Source organism: Neolamprologus brichardi, chromosome 3 (genome assembly GCF_056152115.1).
Source record: "Neolamprologus brichardi isolate AB-2024 chromosome 3, ASM5615211v1, whole genome shotgun sequence".
Lineage (NCBI taxonomy): Eukaryota > Metazoa > Chordata > Actinopteri > Cichliformes > Cichlidae > Neolamprologus > Neolamprologus brichardi.
This window is the reverse complement of record NC_142106.1, coordinates 45685203-45706255: the sequence shown is the minus strand read 5'-3', so window position 1 is coordinate 45706255 and position 21053 is coordinate 45685203. Positions and strand designations below refer to the sequence as shown.

The 21053-nt window shown below is 38.6% G+C and overlaps 1 protein-coding gene across 7 annotated transcripts in view; it reads right to left on the bottom strand.

The window, feature by feature from the left end:
* nrxn2b (neurexin 2b) overlaps nucleotides 1–21053 on the bottom strand; it is a 739753-nt gene that overhangs the window by 502284 nt on the left and 216416 nt on the right. For all 7 annotated transcript variants that reach the window (XM_035912885.2, XM_035912888.2, XM_035912887.2 and 4 more), the window contains one exon: nucleotides 4237–4254. In XM_035912885.2, coding sequence (XP_035768778.1) covers nucleotides 4237–4254 — 18 coding nt within the window. The remainder of the gene's footprint in view (nucleotides 1–4236; nucleotides 4255–21053) is intronic.

Below are 21053 nucleotides of genomic sequence, written 5' to 3'. Positions count from 1 at the left end.
TAAATTACTTTCAGTTTTAAAGGTGCAACATCTGAATGCATTTGATTGTTGGCACAGTCAAATGTTAAAGCTTTGAGTTTTTATGTTTTTAGGAAAAAACATAAAATATACACAAGTTTTCAATGAACTTGTGTATAAAACATTTTAGTTGTATAAAACCGAGAAACAAACAAAAAAAAAAATCCACTTTCTAAGTGGCACCATCCACCAGCTTGAATCCCTCATTTTCTATTCCAAACTGTGGATGTGTGGTTAACTGAGCATTCTTTGTACCATGTGTGGTGAGCAGGCCAATCCCATTGCAGCATCGGCAAGCATGAAGAGGCTTTTGCTGGCTCTGACTCGCCTGAGGTTGGCATTCAAAGGGAGGAGAGAGAAAAAGGGGAAGAGATGCTAATCATCTGATCTCTGGTGAACAAGGCTTGAGAGAGAGAGCGAGACAGAGAGAGGTACACAGAAAGATGTCTGTGCTTCTGCCAAAGCCATTTTTTTTGGAGTCAGAATGAAATACAGCAATAGGATAAGGATCTCTGCTTATAGTCAGCCTCCCTGCCTCCACATCTAAGGGACAACAATTATCTCTGCCACAACCTGCCTCATAAGCTTGACAGGGAAAAGAAAAACAAAACACAAAAAACAAAAAACTGGATCCTCTAGAAAAATACAACATTAACTAGTGGCAATAATACACATTTCAACACTGGCAAATGGCTGTGGAGATAGATGTGACATTCTTTCCTGTATGGGTTTAACTGTACTTAATGAATTCTGACAAAATCCCATGGGAAAGATGTCAGCGTATGTGCAAATTTGTACACCCCACTAGTATTTTGACAGCTTCAAGTTTGAAACAAACTTGAAGAAAACAAGCACTATACGTTTGGACCAATCAACTGACTTTTAGAAAGCTGCAATGTGAAGTGCTGCAATTGTTGTTACTGCCTTTCAAGACAGTGTGACTGTGTCTATCAAGTAATTAATGAAGTATTATTTTATATACAGCTTATGTTTAAAGAAAGCCTGACTGATTTAGGTTGGGCATATGGGCTACAGTGCAACCTTTTCACTAATTAAATATTGCATGAAACAGAGTCTGCAGAACCAGATGAGCTGATGAGTAGCTACATTTTAGTGAATCCTCCAATATCTACAGGACCAAAGCCATGTTGACTTTGCAGACTGGTGCAGAAATAGCTTATAAATCCCTATATATATATATAGGGCTGCTCAATTAATCGAATTTTAATCACGATTACGATCTGGGCCTTCAACGATCATTAAAAATGACTGAGCCGATTATTAGCCCCTCCCTCGTGCTTTACTCTCGCGCTGCTCCATGTGGCAAATCGAGCGCGCCTCTCTGCATTTCGAACACGTGTCACAACAATTAAGAGCAGCGGTCCCCAACCTTTTTTGCGCCACGGACCGGTTTATGCCCGACAATATTTTCACGGACCGGCCTTTAAGGTGTCGCGGATAAATACAACAAAATAAAACTAGTACCGGTACAGAAAAAAACAAAATTTATTCATAACACACGTGAAAAGACCAAGGAAAACCGAGTTAACGATAAAAACGATAACAAAATAACGCTGAAAACCGATAAAAACCCTGAAAACCATACATTTCACACCTGAGCCTCAACTCTCGCGGCCCGGTACCAAACGACTCACGGACCGGTACCGGTCCGAGGCCCGGGAGTTGGGGACCGCTGATTAAGAGGACCCGAGGGAAGCTCGGAAAGCTAAGCAGAAGTTATTTGGAGAGGAGAGTGACTGCTGCTGGTTGAAAAGAGAGGTAAAAAAAACTTCAGTGGTGTGGAAACATTATGGGTTCGCGGAGTCAGACGTGGATCAAGTAGACATAGTGTGTAAACTTTGCTACAGTGTCGTAGCTGCACCACAGAGCAACACTGCAAAGTTCACTAAACATAGATGTTTACATTTTTCATTTATTTTTTATATTGCAAACATTTGCACTGTTATCAGTATTTGCACACTATTTTATATTATTTTTTGACAATCTTTAAAGTCATTATTCAATACATTGTTATTGTTAAATATCGTCAAATAATCGAGATCTCAATTTCAGTGAAAATAATCGTGATTATCATTTTTGCCATAATCGAGCAGCCCTATATATCACAAATCAAAACAAAGTATAGCGTTGTTCTTTGCCCAGTGGTTTAAATAACGACGAAACTGAAATTGCACCAGCTTTCCAGATCAAATTTGAATCAGTTTTAATTTCTTCCCCCACTTTGAATCTTGATTCTTGGTGGGTGGTAAGGACCTGATGTGCTACTGGAGTATTTTTTCTCCACTCTGCACAGTAACCCTTGGGATGAACTTGTCCCTAACTGAACCTCTAGTCCCCACCCAGTTTCCAAGCTGCCGCAGTCAGACAAAATTTCGAATTAGTATTCAGACAGCATCAGATCTCTGGGCCAAACACTCGCTGGACAAACCTTGACACACACGCGCGCGCACACACACACATTAACCATTTATGTATGAGGATCAGGAGACATGCTTCCATTACCACAGTGCAGAACTCACAGGGGAAAATACACCCCAGAGAATGGGTTAAAAACCTCTTTATCATCGCTGTGTGAGAATAACTGCACATTATTTTTCTCATTACATGCTACACATTTTGCTGTGCTGTAGATTACTATTGCAGGTTCATAATGCATAGTGGGTACTGCAGCGAGACAAAGCTAATTATTAGCAGGGAAGTGATAACACTGACACATCACTAAAGCAATAGTTTACTGCTACAAAGTGCTGCGAGCTAGAGTTTTTAAATTCACACATCTCATTTTCTAACTGTTTCAGCGAGGTGTTGATACATCTCATTAGTCTGACCGCGGCTGCTGTCGTACCCCTATCCCAATCCTTCATCTGTTTTACGCCCATTGATTTAAAATTAAGTGTTTACAGAAATCTAGCGTACTGTGACATGTCAGCATATTTAAAGACATATTTATAGACAAAGCGTCCATCTATGTTAAAATAAATTATTTGACACTATTGAGAGCTGTAGAACTAAACAAGTTCAATGAAGACAGCTTTTCTTGGCATTTCCTGGACAGAACCTAAAACCCTTATCAGAGACTATGTAACCCACGAGTTCTTCTTAAGGCGCCATGCATGCGCACGTAAAAGGGGATATTTAATGCGTCATTTGACTCTTCAGTCAGGAGTAACAAGTTGCGGAGAAACACGAAGGATATAAAACCTGGTGTAAGCGAAATGCAGCTGAAGAAGTGCATTGGAGTCTGACACCGTGTTTCAATGACAGAAATGCAATGCACACCAAGCAGTTTTCTAATCTGTTCTGCATGCTCAAAACAATCAGTTTAAAAGAGACTTGGCAACAAATCAGCATATCTCGCTAACCCATTCACCCTGCTTCACAGCACACCCCTCGGAGCACCTCAGGCCAAGCAAAGAACAAGACAACAAATAGAATTTAACCATAACTCTGAATTTCCTCTCAGAGCTTCACTTTGAAAGGAAACATTTTTTTAAAAAATTGGGCAGCAAAGAGAAGGGCAGCCATTAATGGCCCATTATAAAAAGGAAAGCACTAAACTATGGTAATAAATGAATGGAAGCTCATGACCAAAGTAACAGGAATCTTTTACTAAAATCCATACATCAGACTCTGAGGCCCTGCATGAATCATTTTATGAGGTTGAAACTAAAAAAGGAACAACTCCTTGAATTTTATATCACGATAAGAAAGCCAGTGCAGTAACATACATTATTCAAACAGAATTATGTCTGGGTTCCCAAACTGGCTAGTCACTCAATGGGAGCTTTAAAATTTGCATCTACATTACAAGGCGGTGCAATTTATCAGACTCCCAAAGCAGGAATTTAGAGTTTGATCTTTTCACAGTAAACTGTTAGAAATCCCCATTCAATATACAGTGCAAACAACTATAGAAGGTAATATAGTACACAAAATCAAATAAGTGTGATGTGTAAAGAATATAAATGAGAGGGTGAAAGGCAGGAAGAGGAATGTGTTTCTATTCAACAGTTTCATTGCTCAGTGTACACTAGCAGTGCAGAATTCAAAAGGATAATTAGCGGCTGGTTTGCGAGGATGTAAACATTCACACACAGCCGACTACACTGCGTGATAAAGATCGTCTGCAACCGATGGACTGTCGCGGGATCGAGGTGAGCGTGCATGTGGCAAAAACAAAGAAAGATGTTGACTTACCAACTTGCGATGAATCACCTGTAAGCGAGGAGCAAGAAAAGAGAAAAGGAAAAAGATGGATCAGTTTAAACAGCAAAGCCAAATGTCACTTGCACCGTACTCCTGCTCGCATAAAAAACAGTCAAGACAAAATGACATATAATAGCACACAAGAAAAGTCAGAATGCAATTAGCATTTGAGGTCTACCAGAGCACCGTTTCACACATAGGCCTTAACACAGGGCTGCTAATTGAGACAGAAGAAAACAACTATCAAGGCTGTATAAAAGTCAGCATTAATATTGTGTTATAAAAAAGGTCTTAAAGGTCAAAAGAGACTCTTTCATGCAACAGCAAACTTCTTGACATTCACTTTCATCTCTCCTGTGCAAATAATTCAAACTCATTTAAAAAACAAGTTAATTAAAAAAAAAAAAGATTCTCCATGGCTGCATTTATTATGCATCCGTGACTCTCAAAACACCCGATTATCCAATTAAGACTATTTTTATTAAATAAAAGCAATCTTGCAAAGAGGTAAAAAAAAAACAACTATGGGTAAAATAAAGAAAGATAGTTGTATTCAACAGTTCACTAACATACACACGACACATACACGTACAATTCAATCTGAATAAAGATCTAGTAAATGCAACATCACAGCAAGTTAAAGCTTGCTTGTGCTTTTTGTTACCTGCTAAAAGAATGACATAGCGCTCCAACCTATGATGCTAACTACTGTACATTATACACAGACTAACTAATGCACATTAGACCCACCAATCACCACGCTGCTTTGGATCTGATCCAATCAATAGGTGATTCAAAATAAATGAGAGAGAGAGAGAGGGAAAAAACATACATAATTTCCATCTGAAATATTGATCTGTGCTGTGGGGGCAAAGCTCCAATTAAAAGATTGGAGCTACTACATTAGCTTGTAGGTGAGAAGTATTAAAGAAAAGTATTAAAGTATTAAAGAAAGTATACAGTAGTTGCTAAGATCAATGGGGAGGGGCGTTAAATGGAAAGCTAAACATTAATGTAAACATTATGGAAGCTAACACCCATATGTAACACTGTGACATACAGGATTTGAAAATGTTTTAAGATTTATTTGGGTGAAATGAAGCTGTCTTGTCCTCCTTATAGGCTCTCTTTTTTTAAAAAATGCCTCCTTAAAATCATGAAAATATACATTTTGCGAGCTTACTCAAATGCAAAAAGTCAAGAGAGGACAATTTATACCTCAGTCCAACAAGCTGTTGGTCAGAGTTCTCGTATATTGGTGCCAACTATAAACAAAGCGGCCCAGAATAGGCTCTCATCCATATTGGCAAGATTGCTGTCATTAGATGTGTGTGGTGAAAAGAAGCTTCCTCAGTCTCAACACATGGAGCAGAGCAGGAATCCTGGCCAGAACAGTTGGACTGTGGGGGCCTTTGCCTTTTTCTTTATTTTAGGTCCCAGCACAAGATCTGGAACAGAGCTTAAATGTCCAGACTAGCGGATGAAGGCGACGGGCAAAAAGGTGCCAGAGGAATAAACACAATCAATAGGGCTCAGTCTCCCGAGGTTTGTTTGTTAATATCCTGGATTCTGACAAGGGTATCTCCTGCTCCTGAGTGTTATCAGCTGCCCTGCTCACTCTGCAATCGCCAAACGTGCTTTCAAACAAGCAGTGTAGCCAATGACAAGCACAAGTAGGAATTGTGTGCGTGTGTGTGTGTTCGAGACAAGAAGGCAAAGACAGTGGGCAAATGAGACAGCTCATCTATCATGCCTTTCCACTTTTCCCAAGCCAAAGTGAGCACACAAGTGAGAAAAATAAAGATGTACAAAGTGGCAAACTTGCTCCTATGTAATACCATGTTATGGCAGCTGTGTACAAATATAAAGTTATGGAAGCCCTCTTAACAGTGTGGGACACTGAGCTGGGGTAATCATGTTTTAGTGAAGATATATCATTCTGGAGAGGTGATAGGACCCAGGGGCAGAGCCATAAAGTCAGAAGTGACCCCTGTAGTACGGTAAATAACCCCGGCTGGATTCCAGTAAGAGTAAAGCACTCATGAAGATATTTCATAAAGGAAACATACTGGGACTAAGGCTGATGATCCACAGTGTACGAGCAAGCTCCAGAGCTGAGTTGGTTTTTGTAACCATAGCCAAGTTTTCTACACTGCATGTCACTCTCGGTGCCTCCTGCTCTGCACTGCTTAGCTGTTAACCATTCTTGTCTATGGCACACACAAAAGATTGAAACAGTGCTCACGCCTGCACACAGATAAACCTACACCACCAACTGTGTACTGACTTTATATAATGTAAAAGATACTGTTTGTTCTCATTTTTAAGAAACAAATATAAAAAAAACCACCAAGATGGGACCAATTTGGACTGACCTCTACAGATTGTATGTGCGCAAGTAAACTTGATATGAACGAGTAAATCTTTGTGTATGTCTTTCAAGCATTTTCCGCTAAAGCTTTAAGCCCTCTTAACCGAACACTACTGTAACCACTTAATAAATTAATGTACCTGCAAATCTATACGTGTTGAACTAGATCACTACATCCATGACAGTTTGGTAATGTGAAATGTTATCATCTAAAAACCATAAAGTTAAATATCTGAATGACTGTACGGAAGCAGCGAAGCTTTTATTTCTTGTCGTTTGCGTTACTGTCCAATAATGAAAGGAGCACGGTGTATTTCCTCATGTTGTGATGTAATTGTGTGTTATCTCTAACCTTTGAACCTTATGGACAAAACTTCTCATGTTAGGCTCTGTTTTCAATCATAAATACATTTTTATCATCCAAGGAGAATCTTCATAGTATTTTTGTACGTAGGAATTCTTTAATTAGCTTGTAACTAATCACCACTTCAGATACCTCTATACATCAGGCGTCTCAAACTCGCAGCCCGGGTGCCGCTTGCAGTTTGACAATGTCAGTCACTGCTATACACAGAGCAGTAATCTTTGGCTTTGGTGGAAAATGTATTAAAATGGGTCAAATGGCTTTGAATTTAGTGAGTTGCTGCGAAAATTCTTCAACTATTACAATTAGTTGGTGTTTACCTCAAAAGTAAGAGAGAGGGAAAAAGCATGCATTCTATTTTGATGAAGTCTTATAGAATTAGTGGGTGCCGCTTGCAGCCCACGTCACCCCTACTCGTATATTGAAGAGACGAAATATAACGCAATTTGGCCCTTGAAGTTACTTTTTTGTTAGGGAGGATTTGTTGTTGTTGACTGTAATGGTAAAATAAGTTCCTTAAAAAGCCAAAAATGAGTTAATATGAAGGCGATATGAGCAGAGAGCAACAACATGTTGAGGTACTGGCTGTGTTAGTTCAGTGAGAGACTTATTTGTAAAGGAGACAATTTTCACTAGCACTCAAAAACTAATGTCTGCATTTATTTTGTTAAATACGAACAAAATTATAGCAGAAGTGCTGCCACGTGTCTGGCAAGAACGAGAGGAGCAATTTGTTTATTTGGTAGGTTAATGAAAGGGTTCGGTTAATTAAGAGCAAGAAAAAAAATGTGTTCATGTTTGCAGTTTTGTCTTGTTATACAATAGTGGAAATTTAAAAAAGCAAGCATTTTTGGAAATATTTGTGGATGTTTTCTTGTTTGTTTGTCTTTGTACTAAAGTGGCCCTCACATGAGATGACAGTGCCAGCAGTGGCCCACAGCTCATTTAAGTTTGAGACCCCTGCTCTAAATGTTTGATTCAGGACAGATTTTAACACCAGATGCTTTTTCTGATACAACCCCAAAGATGCACCCAGATCAGTGGGTTAAAGACCGCTGGCTCAAATGTTCTCTTTTTTACACTGTACCTTAATAAAAAAAAAAGAAAGAAAAAAAGAAAAGTAACCATCACAATACAAGAGGTTCACCATAACCTCAAATGTTATGGTCCCACCATAACCCTGGGACATCAGTAAGGATGCTCTTTGTTGATTTCAGCTCGGCCTTCAATACTATCATCCCAGACATTCTTATAGACAAGCTGGTAAACTTGGACTTCCCCCCCTCCACATGTGCATGGATCAAAAACTTCCTCACAGACCGTTCACAATCAGTCAAGGTTGGCAACCAGCGATCATCCACCCTGTCACTCAGCACTGGCTCACCACAGGGATGTGTGCTGAGTCCACTATTATACACCATCTACACCAGTGACTGCACCCTTAAGCACCCCTGCAACATCATCATCATCAAATTTGCAGACGACACCACTCTGATGGGGCTCATCACCAATGATGATGACACCGCCTACAGGGATGAGGTCCAGCGACTGTCAGAATGGTGTAACTACAATAACCTCACCCTAAACACCAAGAAAACCAAGGAAGTGGTCATGGACCTCAGCAAAACAAGAACTGATACCCCTCCCCTATCCATAAAAGGTGACTATGTGGAGAGGGTGTCCTCCTTTAAGTTCCTCGGCACCCACATATCCGAGGACCTATCCTGGTCCACTAACACATCAGCCCTAGTAAAGAAAGCCCAGCAGCGCCTCCATTTCTTGAGGGTTCTGAGATGGAACAGGCTGCAGACTGAACTCCTAGTGTCCTTCTACCGTGCCACTATCGAGAGTGTGCTGGTGCACGCCATCCCTGTGTGGTACGCTGGTTGCACAACAGCTGACAAGAAGAGACTACAGAGGGTCACCAGAACTGCAGAGAAGGTGATCGGCTGTCCACTCCCCTCCCTGGACTTAATTGCCAGCTCAAGATGTCTCTCCAGAGCCAGGGCAATTATAAAGGACCACCTCCATCCTAACCACCACCTCTTCAACATCCTGCCCTCTGGAAAAAGGCTCAGATCCATCAGGTGCAAAACCAACAGACTAAAGAACAACGTCTTCCTGTGGGCTGTCAGAACTCTTAATGCAAACTAAGAGTGTGTAAAGACTTCCCCAACACATCCACCCTGACACTGCTGTTGATCATCTATGTGCAATATCTCAGTCTTTCCATGTTCTGTGCAATATTTTTGGCTCATGTGCAATTATTTTGGTCCCAGTCTGTTTCAATGTTTCCTACACATACACCATGTATATAGTTCCACTCACATATGTATACATATACACTGCTTTTTATTTTATTCTATTTATTTAATTATTTATTTATTTATTTTCCACCTTCGTTGTATATTGGTTTCTCTTCTTCTTACTTTAGCACCTTTGTGGTCCAGCTACCCAATTTCACTGTGCAAGAAACTGCACAATGACAATAAAAAGCTCTAAGTCTAATTTACTTTGTTTTTTTATTTGGAAAATGAAGCTGTCAGACGTTTTCATTAGCTTGTTTTTACAGTTTTACACACACACACACACACACACACACACACACACACACACACACACACACACACACACACACACACACACACACACACACACAGGAAGTTGCCTTCTTCCTCTCCCATCTTCATCTCTTTCTCTCTGTCTGTCTGTTATCCTGCAGCTTCTCTTCTTCCTCCTCTTTACAATACCATAGTCCTGCTCCTGGATAAAGAGCCCAGAGAGCTTTTATCTGGAAAAGCACTTTTGGGATGTGTCCACTTAGAAGAAGAATAAACTTTTTTGTTTCTCAAAAACAAAAATTAAATAAATAAAATGATAATTCAGGTAAAACCAAACCATTTTTCTGGATACTCGCTTCTTTGGTTGCGACTTGCAGCAGGCCATAAACAGGAGAAGGCAGACTGGCTCTTTCATTTAGATCCAGTCTAACCTTAAGGTTTTATATATATATATATATATCCGTTATCTATTGTGACTGTGTGCCGCTAACCTCTAATGATATATTTAAAAAAAAATTATAAATATTATTTATATAATGCCGAATCGATTATCAGGTCCAGTCCAAAGGAGCTTTGTGTTATCATCTGGAATTGAACCAGTGATATTTTGCTTGCTAAGCAAGTGTGTTAACCACTACACAATGGAAGATAAAAACCTGAGCGATTGAGCAATTAACCTTTTAGTTCAAATTGAGTTAGTTGCACTTGACAAGTCAAACTACTCTGACACAGATGTTATGATTACACGAACATATATGCAATGCATTCACTCTGTGCTGTAATTAAATTGGACAAATCTTAATAGTTGGCTACATTAGAAAAAACAGGAAGTAAAAACAAAGTTATACCTTTCTTTAAGCCCCTGCTATTTTTATACTTACACCCACAAAGATCATTTATGTTTTCAGAGTTGCTACTTTTCAAAAAGCATGCGAGGTAAAAAACAGAGATGGCATGTGTTAGACAACAACATAAACAACCCGTCAGAAATAAATGATTTCAGTAAAACACTAACTCAGCATGACTCCTAGTTGAACTGTTTCACAGCATTTATTTCATCTCACCAGCACACTTCTGTCTACTGACAAAAACACCAACTAAATGCCTCTTAGTGTGGTCTCCTGCAATGAAAGTACAACTAGAAAAGTTTGACAATGTCAGTCAGCTATACACGGAGCAGTGATCTTTGGCTTTGGTGGAAAATGTATTAAAATGGGTCAAATGGCTTTGAATTTAGTGAGTTGCTTAGAGACTGCAGGAAAATTATTGCAATTAGTTGGTGTTTACCTCAAAAGTAAGAGAGAGGGGAAAAAGCATGCATTCTATTTTGATGAAGTCTTATAGAATTAGTGAAGAATTTTAGGAATTTTCATTTATTAAGGAAAATAGATATACATAGTTCATATATATGCAACTGTAAGGAATAAAACCTCCTGTATTCCCACAGAGGAGGTTCACTGCAGACAGTGAAGACCATTTGATTATTTCCTATTGTGATTATGCAGATGACACACTGAACATATCTATTTAAGCTCAGGATTTTCGGTCCCCTTTAATCACTTGTAAACTGCACTAAACAAATTAGCCAGTGGATGTGCCAAAACCTCCTGCAGCTGTACTCAGACTGAAATAGTTTATCCATTATTTTAAGAGCTACATGCAGACAATTATAAAATCATCCTATTACTGTCTTAAAAGTAGAATATTAAAGGATCTCTCTCTATACCGTATTCAAAAGACCATTAATTTTTAGCATATTTTTTATTTTTTGAATTTTTTCATTACTGCTTCATAGACTTGTTCACTATCCAGTGAGAGATATCAGGCTGAACAAGGTGAGATCGCCGGTTTCCACTCAGAGAAGCAAAATATAAATTATTAACAAGCTACATTTACTTAGGCTTCACAGCTTTTGACATGAGGTAAAACGTTCATACAGCTCAGTGCTAAGAACACGCTTTGCCTCGGGTAAATTATTTGAAATGGTACTTTTATTCATTCACAGAGAAAAAATGTCACCGACAAGAAATAATTCAGTGTTTGGCCTTTAAATAGCATCCTCCCTTTAACTTTATGACTTGTCTGTGTTTGAATGTGGGTGCACTGGAGACTGAGTAAAAGTATGCGAGTTAAACTTGGCACAATCTATATTTATTTCTGTGCTTGGAGGCAAAAAATAAACACTAATGTGACACAGCTCATACTGTTATGAAATTCCATTTGCGTCACCACAGCGACTTCTGAGAGGTGTGACAGGTGTCTTTCACAGACTTCTGAGGCACACAATTTTAATTTGGAAACACGAGTTCTGCTTGTGGGAATGCGCATGGCCATGCTACCGCTCACAACAATTTATTTCATTCAAATAATGCTGAAGAACTGTATGTAATATATATCTCCTTCATTATTAATAGTAAAATGTTACCTAAATATTACGCTTGACATTTAAACGAGTAAGTGCAAACAGAATTTCAGTTGTGTGCATAAATACCACTTTCTGAATCAGTGAAAAGAAGAATGAAGATACATTCATGAGCCCTTCTTATCAATCTGCCTCTTCAGCTTTTCTACACTTATCAGTGTGAGCCCTTCACCCATATTGCAGTCTACAGTTGACAAAAACACAATTAAAAAAAATCTGTGAGCTACCACCTTATCATGGTGGAGGGGTTTATTTGTCCAGCTGATCCCAGGGACTATTTTGTTAGGGGGGAGGGGGTTGCCCCTGGTAAACTCTCCCACACCAAATACATCATGGGTGAGGGTTAATACAAAGAGCTACTGGGACATGGAGTCTAGCTACTGGCTAAATATATTTAGGCTCACCTCAACACATGGCTCTAGCTTTGGAACCAGTTTGCTAGACTGATCCAGTCTGGAGTTTCCCTCAGCAAGAGGCAGTAGGTAGGGGTGGGTATCGCAGGTATCACACAGCTCACTCCCTGTACATTGGTATTTTTCCCAGTGGATGACAGGATTGCTTTCCTGTGTATTCGGATTGGCTCTCATTTGGGCTTATATGCCAAATGACAGTCCACAGTACCCAACCTTCTTTGAATCTCTGGATGCAGTGCTGGAGGGTACTCCACCTGATGACTCCATTGTGACTGCATGCTGGAGTCTTTAACATTCACATTGACAATGACAGTGTCTATAGCTGCTCTTTGTAACCTTAGACATAAATCCTATGGATAGATATTCTAGGTTGAGCCAGTCGAGGGAATCTCTCCTCTGTTTTTTGATAATGTGGTTCTGCTGGTTTCCTGAGGTGGTTAAAGTGTAAAGCTGTAGTGGTTAAAGTGTAAAGCAGCAGGAAGGAGAATTAGCACCTCCAATTATGATCCAGCCATAACCATGGTATCAGACTATTCACGAGTTATGGGAGGATTGAAAGACGGATTGGTACCATGTCTGAAGTGATGGGCACACTGTACCAGTCCATTGTGAAAATGAAAGAGCTGAGCATGGGTTTTGACCAAAAGAATAACATTGTGGATACAATTAGTGGAAATCTGTTTTATTTGAACTGTGGCTATCATAGAGATAGAGTATAGCCACTACTTCTCCATATGAAAAAGTGCCAGCTGCGGTGGTTTGTGTATTAGATTAGAATAGGATGGATAAGGTGTTCTGGACAAGTCCTACATGGAGAAAGCCCTGTGATAGGCCCGGGATACAGAATACGCCTCTTAGCTGGCCAGGGAATACCTCCAGCTACAATGAAGGAGTTGGCTGGGTAGAGGGAGTTTTGGGCTTCTCTCCTTAGGCTGCTGCCCTGACATAAGTCCTGGATAAGTCCTGGATAAATGGCAGAAAATGTATGGATGGACAATTTAAAAAGTAATTAGCAAAAAAAAAAAAACGTAATTCCCCAGCAGTGGTATGGGGTTTTTAAATGACAGGCAGGCCATTCATACAACTTACTCAGTATTTACAACTAACACATTATAAGTGGCTTGATAATAACCTTAAATCCATACTAATGTATAAAATAAAATATCCACATAAACTAAATCAATAACCATCACTGCTATAACTAAAATAAAATAAAAAAAAAACCCTAAAATAATTATTTTCTTTATCAATATATACAATGGTATCTAGGTTTCAATAGAATTGCAGTACCGCAACAGACAAAGAAATTTCAGGAGAACATTGAAAGGAGAGAAGGTATAAAACAAACCCTCAGGCTGTGTGTGGGCTGTGATATTTGGCCTCAGAGGTGGATTATTGTTCTTCAGAGTGAAAGAGGGTGAACAAGTTGCTGTCAGCCTTGAAGCAAAACCAGTTAAAACGTCTGCCACGGGAAGCAGCAGCAGATCTCAATGATGTGATTAGGGTGGAGTCCTTACTTCTTTGGTTTCTGACCTTATCTACACATCGAGCCTGCTGCTGAGGTAATTTGATGAAGGAGCCAACATACCTGACTCACTGGAGATAGGGCTTTAGGTAAAGGCTGCATGAATACTGCAACCAGGAGGCAGTAACTGAGAATGCTGTGGGCATGACATGGCAGGAATATACTGTAGGTGTTAGGCTTTTTTTCTGTTTCTTCAGGGTGACTCCACAAAAAAAAAACTACAAATACCTCACAAACACCTGAACTGCAGGCACTTACTGTACCCAACTGGACTGGATTTCAAAACTGAGATAACAATAAGTCGGCTCTAAACTCTAAAAGTTTGGATAGCACAACTATAGTAATCTTTAGCTCCCGTCTGTTTGATCGTTTTGCTTTAGCCATCAGCGTCTTAGTACAAATTAAATCAAAGAGCAAATAAATAATATAGACCCAATAAATATTTTCATCCCTCTGTCAATTTCATCCAAACGTCCATTCTTTGAAGCCTACAATTTGGTTTATTACACCTGATTAATTGTGGCTGTAGAATTAGATTAGTAGTTATCATATCAGCAGGGGTTCAGATTTCAATTTGTCACATGGATCATGTAGCCTTCAAATAGTTTCTGCAAGTAGCACATGTTTCAATGCAATCTTATGCAAAAAGCTTCTTCAGTTCTAAGAGCAATTGGTGGAGAGTCCCAGATTGAAAGAGGAGTGAAAGAAGCCATCTATGTCCACTGTAAACGACCATCTTTGAACAGAGGTGGTGGCTTACGACACCAACTGTCTACCATCTATAATCCAGTTTTGAGATCCCTTTGCAGACGCCCACTCACATCCTAGGCCATTTGACCTCAGTAAATCAGCCTAGGGTGGGGCTAGGCTTCACAATGGGTTCACCCGAAACTTTGGCTGATTGTGACCCACACCTGTTTTCACACCTTGGCTCATGTGATTAGGTAAAGAATCAATAGGGAGTCTATGACCCTCTTGGGGACACTCCCTTAGGGCTTAAAATCTGACTCTCCACCAGTTGCTCTTAGGACTGAAGGAGCTTCTCGGATGAGAGGTGAAACGTCTTCCAGGAAGTCCAGATGCTTTTCTTTCCAAGCTCCTAGACTGCGTGCTAATACCATACAGACTTGTTTTCTTAAACATAGGACGTTAAGAAACTAGCGTATTATTATTTATATATGTCTCTGTATTTATATATGTGTGTGTGTGTGTATATATATATAATATTCTGCTCACGCTCTGTAACTTCTGTCGGTGCTGTGCTTTTGGAAACCGAATTTCCCAGAGGAACCTACCCGAGGGATTAATAAAGTTTTATCTTATCTTATCTTATCTTATCTTATCTTATCTTATCTTATCTTATCTTATCTTATCTTATCTTATCTTATCTTATCTTATCTTATGTTGCTACCTTTTGGAACTATTGCAAGGTCCCATGACTCCACAATTTTGTGAAAAAAAAGAAGAAGAAGAAAAAATAAACTTTTTAATTGGAACTTTCAGGGCTCTGAAGAGAAAGCCTGACATACAGCAAAAATGGCAAGCACCAACCAAAAACAGATCGATAATAAATAAATAAATAAAAACTGAAGTGTGTATTAAATTGCAAAAAAAATTAAAATTAAAAAAGGATATTTTTAGCATAATCTGACAGGTGCTACTAAGATGAACACATTAGGATAGTCCTTTGTTTTGAATAAGAATGACCCTATAGCAAGAGTATAATCAAATATAATCATATAGTCTCTAAGGATAAATCAAGCAAAACATTTTACAAAAGATTTCAAAATCTCCAAGAAATTATTTTCTATTATAAATGTAATTAGTACAATAATTAATTATTATTAATAATGAAATAATTCATTCTTCTTTATCTCATATTATCCTGCTACCTCCAAAGGAGACAAGAGAAGGCTGTTGCCAGGTAACAGTGCTACAGTTGAGCAACTGGATTGGGTTGATAGCCAGTGTTGTTTTCTGAGGAGGCACCAGTCCTTTGGACCCTCAGAGGCCAGCCAGCTTGAAAGGCTTACCCACCAGAAAATCTGATTTACTGCCACAACTGTCATCATATCCTTACTTGATTTCTATGTGAAGAGAAAGAAATAGAATAATAAATTGGGGTTCAGTAGAAAGATATGTAATAAATGGGTTTCAAGTTCCATGTAATGCAGCGAAATGCACATAGGTAGCGACATGCTGCTTAATGAACTCATCGTGCTTCTGACATTGTTCAGTTGTACTTTTACAGCTTATTTCCACAATGAAACAAATATTATTTATCTTATCTTGGGCAAGGACAGGAGGCAAAATATGTCACACAAAACCAATATCAACCAATATCTTCAACATCTATCCTTCATTTAGTTTAAGGATTTCAGCTAGTCTAGTAAACTTGCACACTTTTCTTATTAACTAATGTTTTCTTTAAAAGTGTGTTTTTCAGTGTCCTATAGTGCCAACCCATCACCTTTTCTGTGAAATTCAGTGACCTTGAGGGTGTTCCCCTGTGATATGACAAGATACCTCTTCGTTGTTGGATTTTGCTGTTTGACCAGTGCTTTACACACACACACACACACACACACACACACACACACACACACACACACACACACACACACACACACACACACACACACACACACACACACACACACACACTGATCCCCTTCTCTCAGTGTGCCTGCACATCTCTTTCCTGGACCCCAGTCCTTGCTCTAATCCCCTGGACTCGATGCTGAGGCTGCAGGCTGGTAATTGACCAAATCCCCTTCTGCTACCTTCAACCCATACCTCTCCTATGATGTCAAGTGCTCCTTGACAGTACACATGCAGAGAGACACGTGCTTGTAATACAAATAGACATATCCCTACGTGCATGCAAATAAAACCAATCCAAAATGCCTCAACATTCAGATTTTATTTTATCAGCTGTCAGACCGAACACCATTTTCTTGGCTTGCAGTAAAGGATTATTTCTTTCTCCAAGGTTTTCAGTTAATGAAGTATTGGCATTTTGAGCTGGTATGGCTTAGGCCTGCTTTCTGTCTATTTTTTCTGTAATAAGTTCCATTTTATATCTCCATTCTCAAAACTGTCACTGAAAAACATCCGCATTTGATCGCTGATTTCATTAAATGCTTTGTTTTCTCCTTGCAAAACACTAGAGTGCTCCCCGATTTGCCATTAGAGAGCTCCTGCAAGAACAATGTGTAATTTTAGTCTGCCACTGAAACTGTCGGAGGTGTCACTCAAGAGCAAAACATTGACGCTAAACGCTAGGAATTGAAATGTTTTCCTTTCTTGGAAAATTTAGATTACATACGCTGATAGACGATAAATGGGCAAACCCAAGAGATATTCAAACATCATCTAAGCTTCGGTGTTAAAATGTCTAAAATGTTTTTATCCAAGTGGACAAACGTAAGGAAAATAACATCTAATTAGGGCATTTTTATGTTTTATATTTACCACACAAACAAAACATTCATAAGCAGATATTATTAACCGGATGCATTGTGCGCAGCTTAAAATATATCTTAACATTATCGTGTAACACCTTCTTTGAGACGAACCCTGGTCAGTGTAATGTGTGCAGGTTTTATTTCCAGTGGGTTTGTAAGATGTGTAATATGCGTATGATTAACACATTCAATTAGTTGCTTGGTTGGATATATCCTATAGTCTTTGTGTTCATTTCAAAATAGTTAGGGAAGACACCTGATAGGAGCAATGAAAGTCATTTTTTTTTAAGAAAGGCCTGCTGCAGACTTATTAAACTCTCCAGCCAATTCCACAAAGGCCATGAAAGTCTGGAAGCGAGAACACAGATAAAGAGGAATGGAATAGTATGAAGAGGATGTATTTAAAAGGGAACGGATTTGGCACATTGAGACTTGTCTGTGCATAAGAGTAAAATAACAATATGAAGGACACTTTGAAGGCTCTCCTGTGTCCAACAAAGCAGCAACATTTCAGTGTGCTTTGCTGCTTTGCAAGGGGTTAAGAAGAGTACTTTGTAAACGCTAGAGTGGCCTGCTATCAAGGCCTCCTTTCTGTTCCTTTATGATTAGTGTGCTTGTTCTGTTAGATGTGATTAGACTAATACTGTAATGTTCTACCCAAGTTAATGGTCTGTGGTTACTGTTGCCAAGCCCTGCTGCTTGATTAAATTATTCACTTAATATTAGTATTATATGATTAATCTACCAATTAATTGGCAGGGTCAAAGTGATTCTAACTGAGACTTTTTGCAACAGCTGATTTACTAATGCCAACTGATGCTGGAAATATTTGGTATTCACCCAAAGAAGACTTGATACTGAACTCTCAATACGCTTCCATACCTTTGCCTATGAATAATGCATTAGAATAAAATGAAGGAATCTACAGACGTAGTGTATAGAACTGTGGATCCAGTCTAACACCCTCATGTTTCATTGTGGATATGACAGACTCCTTGTAAAGACCTTATGGTTAATGTTATAAATAAAGTATTTCTTCATTCTGTATGGAATTGTCTACATTTCTTTAAAAACATGACAGATTTTCAATGCGGTCTCCGACTTTTGGAACAACTTTAGTGATATAACAGCATCAGAAATGGGAGGAACCCCCTTCAACCATACCACGAGTGTTCATGTTGCATAGTTTCTACCAGAGGACATGTACTTGAAGCGCCACAAACACACCAGCCATCTTAACTGTGCAGAGTCAGGTGGAAACAAGTAATCCACAACTTGTGACAATAATACAAGAATATTTTTAAACTGCATTAACATATCTTAGCAAGAATTTGCAAATAACTGCACATAACAAATGCCAGGGAAATCTGTTTATGTTTTCTGTTTAAAAGAAAACAGTACTGGCTGATATATTAGATTTTTAAATCACCAATTATTGTTTTTTGGTCTTAAAAATCTTATATTGATTGGGCTCTAGTACCAATGAAGAGCTTTTTTGTACAGGAGGGAGTAAAATGGTTTTTAGATCTATTTCATTTTAAAATTATACAGTTTTATGGCCTACTACAAGAATGTTTCAGTGATGTATGCAAAAAAAAGTTGAATAGAAGAACACTTCAGTTATTACCACTGGATGGATGGTGTGTTTCTGTGCGTATGTTCCCATGTCGTTGTGGGTTTTGTCCAGGTACTCCAACTTCCTCCCACAGTCCAAAGACATGTATGTTAGGTTAATTGGTGAGTCTAATTTGGTCATAGGCATGAATGTGAGTGTGAATGGTTTTTCTGTGTCAGCTCTCCAGAAACTAGTGACCCTTCAATGGTGTACCTTGCCTCTCGCCTTATCACAGCAGCAAAGGGGTCCAGTCCAACCCTGATTTGGATAAGTGGAAGATGGATGAATGGATCTATGCTATAATAGATGCAATATGCAGTTTAGCATTGCTTTCCTCAAACATGCAAGGCCTTCCCTTAAAGAGACATGGTCTGGATAGGAGCATTTGTTGCTCTTAAACTTATATATACCATTCAGTATCGATCGTACCTTTCCAGATGTGAAATGAGGCAATGACATAGGCAAGATCCATACTTTTGAACTGAGCACTGAGAAAAAAAACAAACAAATGGTTCATCTCCTCTTCAATCTGGAGAATGTGGAGTTTACATCTACAAAAATCTTTTCAAATCCTGATTTAAACCATAAAACATGTAAACAGTTTTCTACTTTGCCACCATCCACTTTAATTGAGCTTTGACCAAGAGAATACCTTCTTCTTTGCTGCTTTGTTCCTGAGCCCACGCGGCTCCATGACAGAATCATGCCAGTATTCAAAAACAGGCATGTACTGATTTTCTGCCTTGTCTCTTGTACAGAGAGATTACTTCAAATTCTCTAAATCTTTTGATGATATTATGAACTGTAGAGGATGAGAGATTCTAAATCTTCATGTTCAACATTTTCAACATTTTTCTCAAAATTTCTAGATGCAGGTTTTGGCACATTCCCCATCTTTATTTCTGAGAAGCTCTCTATGATGATCTTTTTATGCCCAATCATGTTCCTGACCTGTTGTCGGTTTACCTAATTAGCCACAAAACATTGCGCCAGCTCTTTCTTTTCAGTGCCACTTATGTTCCAAGCCCTTTTGTTGACCTCATCTCAACTTTCCTGAGATGTGTTGGTGCCATCAAATTCAAAATGAATGATATTTTTCATGAAACAGTAACATGGCTCAGTTTAAACATTTGATACATTTTCTGTGTTCTACTGCAAACTAAGTATAAGCTTATGAGACTTGCAAATCATCTACATTTTAAACAGTGTCTTAAGTATTTTAAGTATTTATCTCATTTGGTAATATGCATTCATACGCATCAAAAGTTCATATTATAGTTTGCAGTCTTAATAACTGAACCTGCCAAGTTGCTTCAAAAATGAATGCTACAATTTAAATGTAAAGCAATACATTTTTAGACAGAAACTCTTTATTTATTTATATTTTATAGTGATGTTTTCTTTATTTCCCTACTCATTTTAAGCTCCATTAAAAGTTAGTTTGAAGCCAAAATTTCATAGAAAGTTGAGCAAAATAAAACAAAAATGTAAAAAATGCAAAAATGAATGAGTCAGTTTACCAAGTTTACCCAGAGTGTTTTCGTATTGTGGGTCCCTACATTCAAGAATGTAATGATTCAGCAAATCTCTGGAGAGGCCGCTGACTGACAGAGCTGCCTTTTTTTCAGGTCAGACCTTGCATAGCTGCATGGTTTCTCTCTTTTTTAAGACCTGTCACATGTAATCTCTGACATTTAGAAGGAGAGAAATGTGTAATACATATAAACAGGTTAGTGCTGCTGTCACAATGAGTTCCACAGTGGAGGGTGGCTTTACATGTGTCAACCTGAACTCTATTGTCCTTGACTGAGCTTGCTGCAAATAAATGTTTCAGCGTAAGGCATCTGAGACTCCTGAATGGTTCGCCTTCAGTTTCTGCAAGAACCACTGAACGATTAGAAAATGTTTTAAAAGTAGAAGTAGAAGTGTGCAAAAGTATTTATATATATATATACACACACACGTGTATATATATATATATATATATATATATATATATATATACACACACACGTATATATATATATCTATTCGGTTCGATACTTTGGTGTCACGGTTCGATATTTTTTC